The 21,208-nt window shown below is 44.9% G+C and overlaps 1 protein-coding gene across 1 annotated transcript in view; it reads right to left on the bottom strand.

Annotated features, from left to right (window-relative positions):
• Window positions 1-21,208, bottom strand: part of TPH2 (tryptophan hydroxylase 2) — a 97,785-nt gene that overhangs the window by 48,561 nt on the left and 28,016 nt on the right. Inside the window, exons 6-7 of the mRNA XM_081593167.1 lie at window positions 14,219-14,415; window positions 9,652-9,787 (exon numbers count right to left, since the gene is read on the bottom strand). Coding sequence (XP_081449293.1) covers window positions 9,652-9,787; window positions 14,219-14,415 — 333 coding nt within the window. The remainder of the gene's footprint in view (window positions 1-9,651; window positions 9,788-14,218; window positions 14,416-21,208) is intronic.

Below are 21,208 nucleotides of genomic sequence, written 5' to 3'. Positions count from 1 at the left end.
AGCCTGGCACATATTAGATGTTCAGCAACTGCTTTTTGACCTTAACAGAATAAAGCAAAGATGGTAGGGCCCTATCGCACCACAGAGAGGTAAATCCATAGGAACCACAAGCATAGTTTTCCTAATCTCCAGTGTATCATAAGGGTTCTGGGCTTGACCTTGGTGTCACTATTTTCTAGTCAACTGTCCTGATGCTGAAGCTCCAACACTTTGGCCACCTGATGCGAAGAGCTGACTCTTCGGAAAAGACCCTGATGCTGGGGAAGACTGAGAGCAGGAGGAGAAGGGGATGACAGAGGATGAGATGGTTGGATGGCATCACCGAGTCAATGGATGTGAGTTTGAGCAAACTCTGGGAGATAGAAAAGGATAGGGGAGCCTAGCATGCTGCAGTCCATGGGGTCACAAAGAGTTGGACACGACTTAGCAACCAAACAAGTTATGCGTACATAGGGGAATGACCTGACTTCACTGATCTCTGGAATTACCATCTGTAAAATGGTGACAGTCCTGCCTACCTCATAGCCACAAGCAGAACAACACGAGCTGACAAGGGAAATGTCAGACCTCTTTTTCCTTCTCTCCTGTGGTGCCTTCTCTACCTGTTTCTCTACACGGCAGTGAAGGGGCACAACCAGTGCTTACCTCTTCCTTGCTTAAAATTCACTCACTTTGAATTTCTTCTGAATCTGCAATCTTAAAAAGCAAATATTCCTTAAAAAAATTTTCCCAGATCATTTCCATCTTCCACACCTGAAGGTACATAAATGAGCTGCTTCCTCTGACCTGGCACTGAGGGAGTATGAATTGTGACTCAGCTCTGGGTGCTGGTGAGTGCTAATTTTGGATGGCACACACCATACAATGAAGGCAAACCTTGGTGGGGGCGGAGTGATGGGGAAAAAAGAAATCCTGCTTTGAATCTGCTAAAATATATACATTCATACAACTGAAAGCTTTACCCCAAAAAGTCGCTACCATTAATAGCCTAAGAGAACAACAGGGCTCTCTAGCAGGCACTCCGGCACAAATTTGATTTTAAAATGCACAGGTTTTAAATAATGTATAGGGTTGTGTGGGGTGGTGGTGGAGTTCACAGAATGTCTATTGTTAGAATGCTCAGAGCTTTTGAGACAAAAGGCTTGCATAAAAATTCCTAGGGCTTATTTTTGCTTTGAGGCACCTCACAAAACTAGACAAAATACAATGACTGAAAATGGGAGGCTGGGTCTAGGAATATATCCTTGTAACTAAGAATGACTGGGATGTTTCAAAACACATCAGTTTCCACATGAATTTAAGAGGTGCCAAGGGAAGAGTGGACCTATTTGGTATTTTCTATAAAGCCTTTTTCTCTGCAAAGATCAAAGCCTTACTTCATCAGCCCTCACACAGGGAGGTTAAGTGGTTGCCAACAGCCACACTGAGAGCTGACAGTGGGGCCTGGATTTTGGGCACGTGGTCCATAGGGCCTTCTGCCTCAGGATGCACACAGCATTCTCCCATCTGCAACACTGCTCTGAGTGAGGCACTTTCCTTCCTTTTTCCTAGTGAAATAAAAGATGCCTCCTCTTGACAAAGGGGTGGGCTAACTGGCCCTGTGAAGATCAAAGGAGAAAGTGGGCTTCTGACAAAGCTTGGGAGTTGGGTCATCAATGGATGGAATAGCCCAGCACAAGACCATCCAGTAGACACATCCGGTACTTAGGGTGCTAGCAAAGCAGGGCCGCCGGATTAAAGAAAGAAAGTGTCACTCTCAACTATCTTATATAAAATTTGTAATTGGAAAATCAAGAAAGAAACTATTCAACTTTAGTACACATGCAAGTTTTGAGTTTTCCTCTGTGCTTGTGGGCTAAGTCGCCTCAGTCATGTCCAGCTCTTTGTGACTCCATGGACTGCAGTCCACCAGCTCCTCTGTCCATGGGATTCTCCAGGCAAGAATACTGGAGTGGGTTGCAATGCCCTCCTCCAGGGGATCTTCCCGACCCAGGGATCGAACCCAGGTCTCCCGCATTGCAGGCAGATTCTTTACCATCTGAGGCACCAGGAAAGCCCTGGGTATAGCCCAAACCAAATTTCCTCTGAGGGAGGAGATGGTTGCTAAGCTCAGAGTGTGAGCTCCTGGTTAAAACTCAGGAAAGGAAGGCCAGATGGGATCAGCTTTTTGAGAACAAGCCATTTTCTGAGAATCACTGGTACGATGCTGCTCTGCTATCCTGAACAGTACAAATGATGATGGAACTGTGGAGGGAGCCCGTTGGCTGGGTAGGAAGCTTGGCATCACACTTGGCAGAGATGAGGGGAGTTGTGGGGAAGAGCAACTTTAAGCTAAACGAGAGCTCACAGGAACTCAGGTTCAGCCCTATAAAGCTCTGGCTCGTCTTCCCAGCTCACCAAGAAGACCATGCCCAGACTTGACCTCAGCAAGCCCCATATTAAAAACACCCACGACAGTCAGAGCTTAAACCAGACAAACTCACGGACCCAGGGTGTCTCAGACAGCAGGGAGGGAAAGTTGGGAAAGGAAAGGTCCAGCGAAAGGAATCTGTTTGATCCAGAGAGGGGTAGTCAACGTTTCTTATCAATGTGAAAGCCTGTGTCTTCAGCTGCTGATACAGTTAGTTAACAAATGAGGATTACTGTCTGAGCCACAAGAAAAGGAGATGAATGACATCTGCCAGGTTAGAGAGGGTTCTGCTGTAACACACAAGGGCTAAGCATAAAGTTCACTGACTCGGCTTAGAAACAGATGAAAACTAACATTAGAAATAATTCACTTTTATTTTTCTTGTAAAATTGAAACACGGCAGCAATTATAAGAAAAATCACCTGACCGCAAAACCTTTTTTAAACTTTAAAACAGTTATATTTTAAAATAACATTAATTGCCCCTGAAGTGTTCAACTGTGACAAGAAATATTTTTCTGAATGCAAATGCATTTAGCGATATTATGACAATAAACGTTGCAGTGTGAGTCCATGGTGTCATGAATTATTTCCTAGCAGGGAAAGTTTGCTCTCTGGTTTGAAAAGGGACACACAGAGAAAGAGCAGGACAGACTCACATCAGCATGTGCTGAATCATCAGTCATCAACACAGCCCTGAATGGGGACTCCCTGCCTGAATAAGCTGACACTATGCTGTGCCAAGGATATTTTTGTTACTAGTATATTCAGCACAACATCTGAAAATAAATAGAAGAAATCTTTTTAAATGTCTTCATTAAAACATTTTTTTAAAGGGATTTCTGGTGCAAAAACTGCACTATTACTTTGGCAAGAGCTCTACTGGAAAGACAGATACTGTACTGGTTTGACCTCTAAGAATTGACATTGAAGAATGTGTGTTACATTGAAAATGCCAGTCTTCTCCCTGAGCAAAGGAGAAGGGGTCAGAGTGCTGTGCTAAGGATCTGTGTTTCAGCATTGCTCTGGGCAATATTTTATGTTTATAAGGTACAGAACCTTGAACTATTGGGCCACCTCTGGTCTCCATCCAGAAATATAGATGGGAGGGTTTGGCCTATACTGAAGAAAACAAGACTAGATTATAATACTTTAGAAAATAGGACCTTCTTGGGGCTTCCCTGGTGGTTCAGTGGTTAAGAATCCACCTTGCAATGCAGGGACACAGGTTTGACCCCTAGTTGGGGAACTAAGATTCCATCTGCCGTGGGGCAACTAAGCCCTCGCAGGGCAACTACAGAGCCCATGAGCCTCAAGAAAGACCTCACATGATGCAAAGATCCCACGTAACACAGCCAAATAAATATTTTGTAAAAAAGAAAATAAAGGAGTGGAGGTAAAGGAAATGTAAAGGTTGTTCCCATTTCCCCTTCTTGCTTTACCCTCCTTCATTTCCTAGACCTCAGTCAGTCCACACAGCTTCTGAAGAAACACTTGAGATTTGGCCCCAGGAGAATACGGTTTTATTAAACCATATTTCTTATTAAAGAGCTCTACATTTCTGAGATACCACTGGCCATCAGGACTACAGATAAAATTGAAAATTATGTAGACAAGTATAAATGCACATGCAAATTCAGTGAACAAGAAGTCAACATCACCTTGCATAAAACACGTTCAAGAAATCTGTTGCAACTATGAAGAATAGAAGCCACAGACCCCCTAAAAGGAAGTGCCCGGGGAAGAAAAACCAAATGAACTTAAAGCAGAACTAGGAAGAACGGGGATACATACAACAGCTGAAAATCCAAAAAGGCCTCTGAAAGCTGACATCAGAGACGAGACCAGGGCAAGAGCCCTCCCTCCAACTCGCTTCTCCCTGCAGTGTGCCCTAGACTTTCCTACACTGCATCTCCACCGCCCCTCTCCAGCAAGAATCTTCTAGAGACAAATCCATAGGTGCTCCTTCTGTTCTATCCACTCACTTCAAACGTTGACAGCGCTGCCCAAGACTTTCCTGCACTGAATCTTCACTGTCCCTCTCCAGCAAGAATATTCTAGAAACAAATCCAGAGATGTTTCTAATGCTCTATCCACTCTCGTAGACATAGACAACACAACCACACAGGACAGTCCTGCAGGGAACTACACCAACGCTTGCAGATACAATCTCAGAGCATCTCTTCTTTATGTCACATTTAAGACATTCATATAGAACTCAGAACACTTCACAGACTGACACTGCTTTTTAAAGGAGGGCAATGAGCTTTCCTGCCTTTAAGGTGAAACTAAATTTGGGGGTTTTTTACCCAAAGGGGGAAATATCTTCTTAGCACCATGTGACATGCAGTTGGGTCTCCTTTTCTTTCTCTCTCTCTCTCTATCCCATTTTCATGAAGGGGAAATGGGAACAACTTTCACATTTCCTTTACCTCCACTCCTTCAGCTTCACAGTGAACAACCAATTTTGTCATTTGAAACAATGTACATTCTCAAAGCAAAACAGATAAACAGAACAGGCTGCTCCTCCTGGGTGTGATTTAGAGACAAGACTCAAATGGTCCAAATGGGCTAATTTCAAAGCTTCAATTGATGTCTAAAATTCCACCATTAATGGTTCATGATTTTACCTGAAGACACTGACTATATAAAAATGACTTATTGATGGAGGGGTGTCCAGCTATAGTTCCTGAAATCAGAGTGAAGCTGCGGGAGGGAGTAGAGGATCTGCAGCCCTGCAGGGGGGGTGCTCTCAGCACACAGGGCGCAGTCATGCCTCCCCTGGGCCCCTCTCTCCACAGATCTCGGACGAAGCCTCGGACTCTGTATGTCTCCCTAATCGGACACCTTCTGGTAGCAGTGGCACTCGCGGCTCTAGCCCACTTTGGCCTCAGTTTTCACTCTATACGCCAGGTTTGGGCATCTACTCCAAACTCAAGCTGGATCTTCTTGTTCCTCTGTTGCCTTTGCCAGCTGGCCTTGAGTTAATTACAGTCTCATGAAGGAGACTGAGACATGAACAAATAATCACCATGCAGTGCTGTAAGTGCTAAAATAGAAGTAAGGCAAATGCTACAGGGATATCCAGTACTGCCTGGGAAAGTCTTCACAGGAAAGGTTGTGACTGAGTTTTAATCCTGAGACTTAAAATGATCTAACAAGAGTTGCTCCAGGGCTAATGAACAACCTGTGCAAAGAGATGGAGGCAAGAGCCAGCAGGCCCCCAGGACGGTGAGAAGTCCAGTGTGGCTGGAGTATAAGGTTTTAGAAGGGGCAGAAAGAGAGACAGAAGATGTGATTTGGTGATCTCAGATGTTTTCCCCCTGAATGCAACAGGGAACCGACAGAAGTTAAACATGAGAATGCTATACCCGCACTGGTGTTTTAGAAAGGGAAAAAAGCCTACAGCGACTGTCAGACAGAGTAGCCATGTTAACATGACCTGTCCAATATCTCCTCCTCAAACAGCGCCTCCCACTGGGGAAGATGTCGCCCCCTGGGGACATTTGGCAATGTCTGGAGACAACTTCAGTCGTCACATCTGGCAGGGGTGGGAGCCTACTCTTGACATCTAGCAGGTAGAGGCAAGGGATGATGCCAAACATTCTACAATACACAGGACAACCGCCCACAACAAAGCATTATTTAGCTCAAAATATCAATGCTGCCAAGGTTAAGAAACCCTGCTCTAAAAGATGAGATGGCCAGAGGGTACAAGATGATACAGCCCACAGGGACTCCCCAGAGAGGCAAAGGGGGACCAGGAGATTGTGGAGCTTCTCACATGTTTGTCCTGCCCCCACCCGCAGCTGTGATGCTCAGACACCCGTGCAACTTGAAGCTGGGCTTCTTTCCCTCACTCGGCTGAGTGAGAAGGACGCTATTACTGAAATAACCTTGAATTTGACCCAATTGATTTTTTTTTTAAGGAAATCGTTTGTAAACTTCAATACTCGATTAGTGACAGAGGTGCTTGCTGATCAAAGCAGGCTGATCAATGAGGTGCAGAATCCCTGCCTGGGGCAGTGCTCCAAGGGAGGAAGAGCCAGAACACCACCTCCCTTCAAGCAGAATCTGTGACCTTTCAATGCAAGCAGAAATGCATGAAAAAGCAGCTCTTCCCCCTCTTCCTGAGCAGGAGTCACTGATCCTCTAGGCCTCTCTCCTCTACCGTCCCTCAGGCCAGAACACTCCCCAGGGGACAAACCCAGATTGCCATGGCCTTTTAAATTCAAGTCCCAGTACCTGGCGGGCTTAGAGACACAGGAGTTTTAAAATGTAAAACAGGAAAACAAGCCATGTTTAAAACCCAATAATGTATCGAGAGTGGGGATATCAAAATACATTCAACCCAGACCAAAAAGGAAAATAAAACTTTTTTTCAGATAATGTATTTTTGCCACTTTCACTCTCTTTGCTAGCTGTGTCTTCAGGGCTCACCTTTGTCTCATTAGCACTGCCTCCACCACAACAGTTCAGCAGCTAGAAGCAGTTATTTGGAAGCAGGGTATAAGCACCAAACACAGAAGTCAAGCTGAACTTCGCAAATTGGAGAAACTGCCCTCTTGTTGGTTCTCAACTGAGGAAATGGGATTGCATTTAAAAGACAATGCCTGTGAAAGTGCTTGGGCAGGAAATAGAATTTCATAGATTCAGACTACAGCATGTGGCTGGGAAGAGATTTGGGACTCTGCAAGACTTGAGGAGTGAAGGGATCTTTACAGGGAACTGTGTCTGCAGTGTATTCCTGGAAGGATGCAGTGGAAACAGGCAGCAGTGCTTGCCCCTTGGGAGGACGCAGTAGGTGTCACGGGGGCAGAGGACAGGAAACAGTCACTGTTCACTGTGGTCCTTCCGTAAGCTCTGAATGCTGGGCCGTGTACGTGTCCCCTACTCATAAATCATCATAATGATTTAAGAGACAAACGAATGATATAAAACTCACAGAGAAGGGGACTTCCCTGGTGGGCCAGGCGTTAAGACTGCCGGCTTCCAGTGCAAGTGGCACAGGTTCGATCCCTGCTCAGGGAACTAAGATCCCACATGCTAGGTGGCTTAGCCAAAAAAAATATTTAAAACTAACAGTAACTTTAAAAATAAATAAAACTCACAAAAATGAGCCTGTGAAAACAATCCCAAGTTAACGCATTGCAAGTTTCCATGCGTTCATTTAACATCCTCTTGTTTGTGTGGTCAGGGGAGTTGTGAAAGAAGAAGGCACTCAGATCAACAGCAGGAACTAAAATTCCCTTCTGAGCTCTCAGCTCTGACTTCCAACTACCAGGAGCTTCTTCTTCTGGAGGGCCTTTCCATGGGCCTCTCCAAGACAGGATACTCCAAACTCAAATCCCCCCCCTTGTCTCCCTCTTTCCTTCCCTCTTTCCTCCAAGCCTAAACCCCTTCGGATATTTTCCAGTATTACTAGAAACAACTACCCATCCAGCTTCCCAATCTAAAAACCTTAGCACTGCCTTATGGACCCTCTCACCTTCATTACAGTCACAAATACTGTAAATCTCATCTTAATGATGCGTTTCACAGAGGTGTCCTCTCCTGCAGGTCCTACTGATGCCTTACACCATATTCCTTCCCTGGAATGGGACCTCCCGCCCGTCTCCCAGTGAGTTCACGCTCCATGTGTCCCAGCCCCTACCCCTATCATCCTCCTTAAACATGACGACTTCATCATGCTGAGGAGCCTGGGATAGCTCCCTGCTGCCTTCAGAGTTAAGTCCAAATGCCCCATTTTGACAAATGACTATTTACATTGTGGACCAGTCAATCCTATCAATCCTAAAGGAAAGCAACCCTGAATATTCATTGGTAGGGCTGATGCTGAAGCTGAAGCTCCAATACTTTGGCCACCTGATGCAAAGAGCCAACTCATTAGAAAAGAACCTGATGCTGGAAAAGACTGAAGGTAAAAGGAGAAGAGGGTGGCAAAGGATGAGATGATTGGATGGCATCATCCACTAAGAGGACATGAGTTTGAGCAAACTCTGGGGGATGGTGAAGGACAGGGAAGCCTGGCATGCTGCAGTCCATGGGGTCTCGAAGAGCTGGACATGACTGAGTGACTGAACAACAAAATTGTGGACAGAAGAATCATTTCACCCCTAACACATAGCTGTGCTCTGGCCACTCTAAAGTAATAAGCCTTGTGCATTTCTGCCTCTCCCTGCCTCCACATCTTTGCACTGGTTGTTTCCTTGACTTGAAAGCTTCCCCCTCACCCCACTTTGCTTATCCAAAGAGAAATTCCTACCCACCCTTCTAGACCCCTACTCATTTTACATTTCCTCTGAAAAGCCTCTCAGGACCACTCCCTCCTCTTTGCTCCTCTAACATTCTGCACATATACACCCTTACCACATTCTTTCATAATTATTTATGTTTCTATTTCTCCTGCCAGAAAAATGAGAGACATTTAAAAAAAAAAAAGCAGCTGCTATATTTTGTTCATCTTTGAATCCGCTGCACCTCCCTGCTAGCATTGCACATAAATGTTTGCTGAATGAATTGGCAGCAAGTACTTTGGTAAAAATATAACACATTATCCCCCCAATTCTATAGATCTCTGTGGCTAAAATCTCATTTCTTTGGCATCTCTCTCTGCATACCTATTGGCACGCTACCACAGGTCTCAGGAGGGCTGGTTATTCAAAGAGAGCTAACAAAGTGCCTGCTATTCGTAAACAGGGCCATTTGTAAACCCTCTGGGCTAGATTTAGAGATTGCCTATCCAGCTCTAACAGCAATTCTTTGAGCACTCATCCACTCTAACAAGTGTTTCTTTCCCAAATGTCTGGAGTCCTATAAGTAACCTTTGTTTACTCTGAAAACATTTTCAGGGAAGTTGAAAGGAGATAAAAATAAAACATAAAAAATCAAAACCATGTAGTGACCCTAGACGGACCCACCTGTCAGTGAGCTTCAGGTCCCCTAGGAAGGGGAGGGGGCTTCAGAGACTCAGCTCTAATCCCTGGCACTTCCGCTGTCATCAGCTACTTTACTGCTTGAACCTCCGAGGCTTTCTGCTCCCTAGTGAAGACCTTGGCAGTCCATTAATCACAAGACTATTCAGGTAAAACAGCATCAAAACCAAAGTGATAAGCTTGGTGGCCCGAGGAACAGTGGTCTTTAGGGTTCCTGGACCCAATTCCTTTCAAATAAAGTGGGCGCTGACCACCATCCCAGTGTGGTGATCTCCAACAGACCCAGATTTCCAGTGCGAGTACTCACGGCTCCGGGGTGTAGAGGGGGTCTGAGCCATGGCGCACGTACTGAGTGCAGTGGAACACTCTATAGGCCAGTCCCGCCAGAAAGTCCCGAGGGCTCAGGTATCCAGCCACTGGCCTCACCGTGAAGCCAGATCTTTCTAAAGAGGTAACAGAAAGAGTCAACTAAGTATTAATGCCACAGGACTTGACGGCCCAAGCAGGGCTTCCTATTATTTTTAAGGATGTTCCAGAAACAATGTAATCAAGGTCCTAAAACTCTTGACAATTGAATGCCATACACTGTTAACAGCTATCACATTTGTGGCTTCTGATAACTAAAATATACTCATGAATGATGGTTTCCAGGGGAACAAGACATTCATTAAAATGGAAAGAAAGGTGGAAAAAATTTTAGGATTTAAATTCAGAGGCCAAATTAGGATAAGAAAGCTCAAATGCACAGAAGAAGACTACAATCTAAATTTTTGGTGGTGAGAAATAGAAATATAAGGTTGTACACATGAAATTTATCTAATATTCTAAACCAATGTGACCTTGATAAGAAATAAACTCTTCTAAAAGACATCAGATGTGAAAGACTACTACACATTTTGTGCTTCTATTTATGTGATGTCCAAAGAAGGAAAAGCTATAGACAGAAAGTGAATCAGTGGTTTCCCAGGAACCAGGATTGGATAGGATAGGAACAAGGATTGATTATAAAGGGGCAAAAGAAAACTTTCTGTAGTGATAGAAATGTTGTAAAACTGAATTGTTGTAATGGTTACACAATTCTATAAATTTACTAACATCACTGACTTGTACAGTTACAAAGGGTAAATTTTATTTTATGTAAACTATACCTCAATGAAGCTGCTAAAAAATATAAATAAAATATAGTGATGCTTACCATGTATCACTTGATATCTTTCTAAAGACACACCTAGATAAGAATACTTTCTGTGTGTAAGTGGTCAGTGAACACACTGCCAATTTAGCCCGTTGACTAACATTATGGAATTGGTTCACACTACAGCTTTTTATTGATAGTCAAACCTATGGTTTTTCCAGCAGTCACATATGGATGTGTGAGAAGAAGAAGGCTGAGTGTCAAAGAATTGATGCTTTTGAACTGTGGTGCTGGAGAAGACTCTTGAGAGTCTCTTGGACTGCAAGGAGATCCAACCAGTCCATCCTAAAGGAAATCAACCCTGAATACTCATTGGAAGGACTGATGCTGAAGCTGAATCCCCTATACTTTGGCCAGCTGATGGGAAGAACTGACTGTGGAAAAGACCCTGATGCTGGAAAAGATTGAAGGCAGGAGCAGAAGGGGGCGATAGAGGGTGAGATGGTTGTATGGCACCAGTGACTCAATAGACATGAGTTTGAACAGGCTCCAGGAGTTGGTGATGGACAGGGAAGCCGGACATGCTGCAGTCCATGGGGTCACAAAGAGTTGGACACGATTGAGCTACTGAACAACAACCCCCTAGCCCTTTCATTCTACACTGTCATATCCCATTTCTTTGATATTATGAAAACAATTATATTAATTATGACAATTTGAAAGATACACTAAAGCTCTACATGCTCTATTGGTTTGTGGTAAGAGGAAAAAAACAAAATAAGCAGAATACAATAAAATCTATGACAATCACACTAGACGGCTAACCCAGTTAAAGACTGCCTCGTGCTTCCTGCTCATCAAGGCCCATAAAAAGCGACAGGAGGGCTCTCCTCTCTGATAACAGCACTGTAAAGGCTCCCATTTTGAAAACCTCAGTTTATTCGGAAAGCACCTCTGAACAGTTAGATTTGGTTTTTAAAGATAAAAACCAATTAAGTGTATAAACACAAGTCCACCCTGGGGTCCTGGGTACCTACAGGGAAATAACTCTATTTTCAGATATCCTCATGCCTATGATTCTAACAGTATGAAGGTCATTCCAATAGTTTCCAGGTAGATTCATTATTCCCCACTGAAAATCAAAAAGATAGGTGTATTTTCTTCTTTTTGTATTCTATGCCAGTATCCCACATGTGGGGTACAAGGGGACATTCTTTAATAGCTATATATTTTATTTTTTTATAAATTTTAAAATGTCTACCTATCATATCAAGAACTTTGAATTTGTGAATACCATTGCTTAAGAAGTTTCTGTTTAAGATAAAGTTGGTATTTTAAAAGTGAGTCAATTAAAAGAAATAAAAATACACACAACTTATATTGTGCTTGTTGTTTACCAATGAATGATGCAAACTGAGTACTCAGGACACCCAGTTCACCAAGGGTGGTGAAAAACAATAGCAATAATAGTAGTAATCATAACTAAAACTCTGGTACACTTAATGTGTGCCCAGCAATAACTTTAGGCACACATTGTTAGTTTCCCCTCCCAACCTTGTAAGGTAGATAAAATTATTATCTCTGTTTGCAGAGAGGAAAGGGAGGCAAAGAGAAGTTAAGGCAAGTCATCTATCTAAGGTCACATAGCCAAGAACTGGTGGAGTCGGGACTCAACCCCAGGCATTTTGCATCCAGAATCTGTTCTGTACCATACTACCCCTCATAAAAATATTAAATTGGGTGACAGATATGGAAAAATATTGAGGTAGTAATGTAATTACTGGGGTTTGAGAAAGCAGTAAAAAGCGATCCTCATATAGGAGTAATCAAGCCCATGGTAAATATGTAATACATAACTCCATGGGAAACAAAGAGAGGCGAGGCAGGGACATCAGGGAGCATAGAATCCAGTTAAACAACAGCATAAGATATCACATAATTAGGTGCTAATTGAATGATACTGATCAGTGGTTCTTAATCTCTTTCAGTAACAAATACCATGGATGCACAGGGCCCTCCCATCATGCTAAGTGCGGTTCTCAGGGGACCAGCTGTCAGGCCATGCCCGCCTTTCCCCTGAGACATATGATCTGGGATGAAATCGGGACAGGGAGAGGTCACGGTGGCTGTTATGATCAGGATTCATAGAGAATCCGGGGCTTGCTCTGAGTCTTGAGGAATACAGAGAATTTGAGAAGGTGGGAGGATGACTGTGGTGCTGGAGAAGACTCTTGAGAGTCCCTGAGACAGCAAGGAGGTCAAACAGTCCATCCTAAAGGAAATCAACCCTGAATACTCATTGGAGGGACTGATGCTGAAGCTCCAATACTTTGGTCACATGATGCGAAGAGCCGACTCTTTGGAAAAGACCTTGATGCTGGGAAGGCAGAAGAAGAGGGTGACAGAGGATGAGAAGGTTAGATGGCATCATTGATTCAATGGACATGAGCTTGGGCAAACTCCAGGAGATGGTGACAGACAGGGAAGCCTGGCATACTACAGTCCATGGGGTTGCAAAGTCAGATACGACTTGGCAACTGAACAACAAGGGATGACTATCCTAGCAAGTCACAGAGCCTAAGTAATGATATGAAGACCCACAGCTAGAACAATGGGTTTGTGCAGAGTAGTCATACTAGGAGACACACAGGGAAAACTGGGTCAGGGCTGTGAGTTGAAGATGAACAGCTAAGAACTTGCCTCTGTCATAAACCAGAGGCCAGCAAACTATGGTCTGTAGTCCAAACCCAGGTTGCTGCCTGTTTGTGTACACCTGTGAGCTAAAATAGTTTCTGTCTTTTCAAATGTTCACGTTTAAACAGTGATGTAAGTATGTACTAATAGCCTCAATTTTGGCTCTTGGCCCACACAACCTAAAATATTTACTGTCCATTTGGACTTTTACCAAAAAACATTAAAAGTTTGCCAGCCTCGGAAAAATCAAGGGGAAGCCACTGATAGCTTCTGAGCACAGATGCCAGGAACAAAGGAACTCTTTAGGGAGCTTCATCTGGAAGCTACGGAAAGGAGAGTAGAGGGGAGGAGAGACTGATGTCAAGAATGCAATGATGAGGCCTCAGTGTGAGTGTGGCACTGGAATGGAAGGAAAAGGACAGGTTCACTATGGGGCGCAAAGCTAGAAGTGACAATACCCGGAGACTGGGGTAAGTTCAGTTCCAATTAGGCCCTTGTAATATGTCCCTGTTCTAATGCCCTGGGCCTGGGAATACATTCCCTTAGATGGCAAAATGAACTTTACTACTGTAATTAAGGTAAGGATCTTGAGCTGCGGCAACCAGCCTAGATTATCCAGGTGGGGCCACTCACAAGCATTCTTCTGAAAGGCAGGCAGGAGGGTCAGAGAAGGAGGTAGGTGATGGAAGCAAAGGTCAGAGTGAGCCAAGGAAGGGGCTCTGTGGCAACGTATGTGGATAGACTCTAGAAGCTGAAAAGGAAGGAAACAGAAGTCTCCAGAGGAACCCAGCCTTGCCAAGACCTTGATTTTAGACTTCTAACCTTCAGAACTTTAAGATAATACATTTGTATTAAGTCACTCAGTCTGTGGTAATTTGTTACAGCTGAATAAGAAGTTTCTACAAAGGCTGGTGAAGTGTGGCGGGAAGCAGGGTGGGTAGAACTTCAGAGAAAGAGTGTTACCAAGCAGGACTCTCTGAGGCCTTCCCAGAATAGATCCCCTCCATGAGGATGGTTAGCTTGAAAGAGCCCATGTGCAGCTTACCTTTCAGAAAAATGGAGACGTCTTCAAGTTGGGGCACATTGTCCTCCCTGTAGCCGCAGTATTTGGTCAGCAGAGGGAAGTTTTTCAAGTACTCCCGGCAAGCGTGAGTAGGGTAGAGCTTGGAGAGCTCTCGGAACACAACGCCCCACGTTTTGGTCTCCTCCTCTGTGTACTCCACCCTGGGGATGGGCTGACCACTAGGCGGAGAGAAGAGAAAAGCAGGAGTCCGGGTCCGGTGCGTCCTCACCCTCACACCTGCGCAAGTCCGGTTGCTGCAGATGGGATGCCTGAGGGTCTCAAAGGATCCCACTGAGTGTCCTTTTTTTGAAGTAAATGCTAACATTCTAAGTTTGTGTTCACGTTTAAACTTTCAGATAAATGATTTCTTGTGTCTTCACACACCCTTCTGGACATTTGATAAAATGTTTGTTCTGATGCTGGATCAGTAACAAGCTAAGAGTTCTGGGTTGAAGGAACTGGTTTAGGTATAAAACTGCTCTGAGAACTCTGTCTGCAATCCCCTGACAACAGGAAAACATGGATATTGCCTTTTGAGACTAAGATTGCCCATAGATTCTCTTTGTCCTGTGTGGGGAGCTCACCCCAATCTCCAAGGATAACTGCGGTTATTTGTTCAGTTTGCAGTACACTGGGAGACACTAGAGGATGCTGGAATTTAAGAGTTTTGCAAATTGCAAAACGGGAGCATTTATTAGACATCAGGCTAAGAGGCACACACATTAAGCCCTGTCTGTGAGAGAGGACAGCAAACTTTTTCTGTAAAAGGCCAAAAAGTAAGTGTTTTAGGCTGATATGCCATACAGTCTCTATCAAACTGCCCAGTTCTGCCATCATATCTTGAAGACAGCCACAGATAAGATGTAAACACAAGAATGTAGCTATGTTCTAATAGAACCTGCATTACAAAAACAGGCAGTGGTCTGGATTCAGCCCATAAGTTGTAGGGAGCTGACGGCTGGTTTGGAATAGTGAGAGGCAGCCCTGGACTGGAGTGGTCAGGGAGAGCTTCCTGGAGGAGGCACAACTTAAGCTGAGATTGTTGGCCAAGCAGGCTGTGCAGGCTCCCTGACAGAAAGAAAGGTGAGTTTAACAATGCTCTTCTAATGTCAGACAGAGGGAGAGGGGGCAGCAGAGGGTGGGATGGCCAGATGGCATCACCGACTCAATGGACATGAGTTTGAGCCAACTCCAGGAGACAGTGGAGGACAGAGGAGCCTCCATGAGGTCATAAGGAGTTAGACACGACCTCTCAACTGAAACGACAAAAACAGCAGATGGCAGCCAGGAGCAGAGACCAGAGCTCCTGAGGCCACGCTAGCTAGGAGGAAGTGAAGAGTATGGACATGTACTTTTGAAAACTATTGCTAGAGGAAGTAGTATCTGAATTCAGCCTCTGATTACGAAACCTATTCTGAAAGTGAAGTTGGGGCTTGAGAAAACTTCTCATGACATGTTCAACAGTTACCAGCCGCATCCCCCGACCGCCTTCCCCCGCCACCTGTCACAGGTTCTGCCCTACGGTCAGCAGAGACGTGCAGAGGGCTAGGGAGTCTCTCTCTGTGAGCTCGTAAACCAGCCCGCACAGCAGCCCCCGGAGCCCAGGCACAGACAGCAACTGCCCCTCAAGCTGCTTCAGCCTCTGGCACCGTCAACACGCTGTGGTCACTCAGAAGGACCCCTGGGGTAGTGAACGGGGTGGAGCACAGTCATCAGAGCAGGCTCACAGCAGATCCCCCCTCCCACTCTACAGACTTCAAAAAGTTCTTACCCAAATGCTTTCTAAGGTTCAGGTTCAAATGCGGTTCCCAGCATCCCAAATTATTTTTATTTTTAGAAAATGAATGGCAGTACGTGAAGGATGAATGAGTAATACATACTGAAGAAAAACCCAGAAATTAACATTTATTTTCTCTAAGTACCAAGACTAGGGCTTATGACAAACCAAATTAGAACAAGATTAGCCTTGTTTAAATTTGACTGTTGATAATAAATAAAAAATTACAACCTGGCAAATATTTGCTGTGAAGATTAAGACTGCTAAACCTTAGCATCTGTGATGAATTAGAGGAAAGCTTGAAATGAAGAGTAAAAATAGAAAGGATGTAAGGAAATAAAAATATAAGCAATCTGCCTCTGGTACTAGAAAATTCAACAAAATCAATCTAAGGCAGGGAAGACGATAAAGCTAATAAGGGCTGGGTACAATCAGAAGGTAGAAAGCAATGAGGCTGAAACAACAAATGAAATATTGAGAAGCCATTTGAAAAGAATCGTTAGGTCAAACTTTTCCCTTTGACATCAATCTGCAAACATGCAGCATTTCAAAGGGGAACTGACTGTAGCCAACAGGAAGCAGCAGAAGAAAGATAAGTGTGAGCTGGCGTAGAAAGAGTGATACAGACCTTCCTCCACTTACAGTGGGTTAATCGTGATAAATCAAAAATATTGTTGTCGAAAACACCTTTAAGGCACCTAACCTATCCAGTATCGTGGCTTAGTCTAGACTACGTTAAATGTACTCAGAACACTTACACATTAGCCTACAGTTGGGCAAAATCATCTAACACAAAATCTGTTTTATAATAAAGTGTTGAATATCTCGTGTAGCTTATGGAATACTGTACTGAAAGTGAAAAACAGAATGGTATCTGGCTTTGGAATTGGGTGGCTGACTGTGGCTCCCTGTCACAGCCCAACATCAAGAGAATTTCTCTGCATACCACACTGAGAAAAAAGATAAAAATTCAAAGGACAGTTTCTCCTGAATGCATTTCCCTTTCCTACCATATTGAGGTGGAATCATCATAAGTCGAGGACTGTCCGTATTAATACTGTTACTTACTAATGAATCTCCAGCACCGCAATCTTGGGAGTACAAACGGTCACACAGAGTCTCATCTGTTTCCACTTGTCTGTCCTGCCTGGGTAACTAATGAGGCTGCTCTCTGAGTGAATGGCTGGTGGAATGCGCTGCTGCTTCCCGAACAGGCAAGTCTGATCATATAAAGAAATTTCTTACCCTGCTCTGACCCCCTCATCCTGGGTAACTATTTAAGGTAAATGTTTAAATATCAGCTTCACACCAAGTAAAGGCTAGTTTTACCCGTTTAATTTCTATTAAAAATATCCCTAAAACAGAAAAAATAAGAAATTTCCCATTTTTCTATGTAATTAATAGATATATGAACTTCCCTGGTAGCTCAGACGGTAAAGCATCTGTCTACAATGCAGGAGACCAGGGTTCAATCCCTGGGTAGGGAAGATCTCCTGGAGAAGGAAATGGCACCCCACTCCAGTACCCTTGCCTGGAAAATCCCATGGATGGAGGAGCCTGGCGGGCTGCAGTCCATGGGGTCGCTAAGAGTCCGACACGACTGAGTGACTTCACTTTGACTTTTCACTTGCACGCATTGGAGAAGGCAATGGCAACCCACTCCAGTGTTATTGCCTGGAGAATCCCAGGGACGGCGGAGCCTGGTGGGCTGCCGTCTATGGGGTCGCACAGAGTCAGACACGACTGAAGCGACTTAGCAGCAGCATACTAAGGCTCAGAGAAGCCAAGTCATTAGACTAAAATCACGGTGCCAAGCTTAAAACTCAGTCTGTCCGATTAGCATACACCTATGAAATAAAGAATTTATTCCAGGTACCGCTTATTTCCACATACCAATTAAAATAAGGCTTACAGGTATCGTATCCGTACTTAAACACAGAAAATCTCATGTATAATGTACATATGTATATATGTAATCATAATAGTAGCATGTGTCTGCAGATTCCACAGAGTACTTTCTTATTTATTCACTCATCTAACCTTCTCAGTGAGATTGCCAGGTAGTGCTTAGGGCACCAGGAATCCAGGGGCACCCACATATTTTTTTAAAAAAACTTTGATATTTGACATTTAGAAAAATAAAAATTGTAGTCATGAGAAAAATCAAAATGTGCTACACTTCTCTGTACTTGTCATGGGATAATGAATTTTGTGAATTATGTATGAGAATGACAGAGTAGTGTCCTGATCTTTCTAGGGCCTAGGACATATACCCACATATCATTATGCATCTGTCTTGGGTACATGTCATAACACATATGTAACAGGCATCATATCCCAGCATCCTAACACTCTGCTCTCCCACAGCTAAAGTCCTGAAGCAGTCCACATTCTAGAGAGAGCTCCCAGCAACTGGCGCCAACCACCTCCCTGCGGGGCTTGGTAGGAGGCAGCGGAAATGGCTCTCCCACCAGCAAACCCCTCTCATACCAACCTTCCCGCCTCACCCCCAAACCTCACCCACCAGTCTAACAGGGAGTCAGACACGCAGGACTGCAAGGGAGGCCAGTGTTGGAGGGGAAATCCTTGCTCTTTCTCCTGCCCTAAGGCAGAGGGCAGCCTGGGCCACAGAATCATTGTAAGGCCCGCAGAGCCCTTGAGAGGTAGGGTCTGGCCTTCTCCTTTCCCACCTGGACACTCGCTGAACAGAATATCTGTGCCCTCCCTGGTGCTATGACCAGAATGGAACAGTAGAGGGCTTCCCTGGTGGTCAAGTGGTTAAGAATCCAACTTGAAGTTCAGGAGACACTGGTTTGATACTTGGTCTGGGAAGATCCCACATGCCATAGAACAACAAACCCCACGCGCCACAGCGACTGAAGCCAGTGCGCCCCGGGGCCCATGCTCCGCGATAGAAGAAGCCTCTTCAGGGAGAAGCCTGTGCAACTAGAGAGGAGCTCCTGCCTGCCACAGCTGGAAAAGGCCCAAGGGCAGCAGCGGAGACCAGCACAGCCAAAAACAGATAAATAACATTTTAGAACAGAAGAAACAAAAGAACAGAGCAGTAGAGATGGCCCCTGGAGAGTGTCTGGAGGCCCAGGAATATGGTGTGCTATGGGGAGGATGAGCGCACCCTGGGCAGGGGTCCTCTAAACTTGAGGTTAGCGTGAACGTGGGCATGATGCCCGGTGATGGCTAGAGATCTCCACGGGACCCAGCGTGGTATGCCTGCTAGGAAGATGGGGAGGCCCCACCCCACCAGTTCCGCTCAGCTCTCAGGGGACAGAAAAGGCTCTAGGGGCTCCCCATGGCCCTGACGAGGCGGCACGAATGGCCAGGTGCGTGCGGGAGGTACGCAGGCAGCCTGGAGGACAGGGACGCGACAAGCACCGAGGCCAAGGCAGGGCAGGAGGGGTGCTGGCCAGGAGGGAGGCGGAGGAAGTTACCCAGCCCCGGGACAACCACACACAGCACCATGCAGAGGCTGCAGCAGTAGGGACTGCCTCAACAGAAAGAACCTCTCCAAACCAGGGTGCAAGACTGCAGCCTGCCCGCCCCTGACATCAAGCAACCCTACAAAATGCCCTCCGCCTCCTCTCTGCCCCCTCTCAGGGCCCAACTCCAGAGGAAGCAAGTCCTAGAAGAGAGAAGAGAAGGAAAAATATCTCCAAACCATGCATAGACACACACACACACACACACACACACACACATACACACACTCCAAAGAACTAAGGAGGAAAATACACTTTGAACCAAATTTGAGATTAATCTCTTTTTAAATGAATGGGCCTAGGTCTTAAATACCCTGGTGAGACTATTCTAATAATTGAAAATGACAGGAAATTAGATGTTGCTAAGGAACTTGCTTCCCAGCAGGAAAGTAGAATTCAACACGATACAGTTGAAAGCAGTGAAAGGGGAAAATAAAATCATTTTATATTTACATCGCTATAAACCCCAACAAGATGAAACACCTCAACAAACTAATTACAAGTGAATATTATAATCAGATCTCGAGGGAGTCGCCTCCACTTCTATGGAATTAGTTGTGATTCCAGAATTCTAAACAACCACCAAAATTATTGCTCATAGATTCCTAAGTCACTGGAGAAAAACAGATGTGACTTTCAGTAATCATTACTCACCGCGGATTCTGCCCTCTTGCCAAAGAATGGCCAACTAAGATGTTAAAAACACAATAGGGAACCATCGCTCAGCCAGGACAGTGCGAGGAAAAGGACCAGAACCTTCACCATTAGGATTTAGCTTGACAACAGGAAAAACTTCCTGGTATGATATGTGACTCAGAGATGACTGAGAACTTCCTTGGGAAATACTGAAGGCTGTGGGAGGCATCCTTTTGCCTGGACAGTTAAATCCCACTTTTTCTAGAGGCAGGGTGATGATTCTGAAAAATCTGTTCCTTACAGAGAGGAGAAGGTGGAAAGTACATAGACAAACCTAACTGGAGGCAGGTACAGATAGAGCTAAGCTTTCCCAGGTGGCGCCAGTGGTAGAGAACCCACCTGCCCGTGCAGGAGACATAAGAGACGCAGGTTCGATGCCTGGGTCAGCAAGATCTCCCGGAGGCGGGCCTGGAAACATCCAGTATTCTTGCCTGGAGAATCCCATGGACAGAGGACCCTGGACTCCAGCCCATAGGGTCGCAGAGTCAGACACAGCTGAAGCGACTTAGCACACATGCACAGGGTTATTCTCTGTAAGCCCTGAGCTTGTTCAAACAATGCTGTTTTACAAACAAACACTTTTACTCTGAAACCCAGGAACATCGACCCCCACTGAGGCTGAATTTATGGAAGTTCTCCCTACAGCCAGATGAATAAGCTTTTGTTTTAACTACTTGTTTGATCTCCTCCACCAGGTCCAACAGCAAGCTCCTTTTCTTATACATATATATATATATTTTTTTAATTTGGGGGACTGGAAAACATTTGATTATGGTGGTCCAGCCTGGCTACCTCCTAGAGTTCCTGCTGCTAAAATTCCCAATAGGAGATGCGGTTTCTCTGCTTGTGTTATCTTTAGGGGAACTCCAGGATCAAGAAGCAATTCCCCTACTCAGTGGAGGAAGATGTGACAGGCTGCAACTGACAGTATTCACATCAAGATAGCAAGACTGGCTGAATCATGATGCAGGTTGTGTTCTTGAGAAACAGTTGGATTTCCTCCGT

This window comes from Giraffa tippelskirchi, chromosome 4 (genome assembly GCF_054371585.1).
Source record: "Giraffa tippelskirchi isolate mGirTip1 chromosome 4, T2T-mGirTip1v1.2.pri, whole genome shotgun sequence".
Lineage (NCBI taxonomy): Eukaryota > Metazoa > Chordata > Mammalia > Artiodactyla > Giraffidae > Giraffa > Giraffa tippelskirchi.
This window is presented reverse-complemented; position numbering and strand designations above follow the sequence as displayed.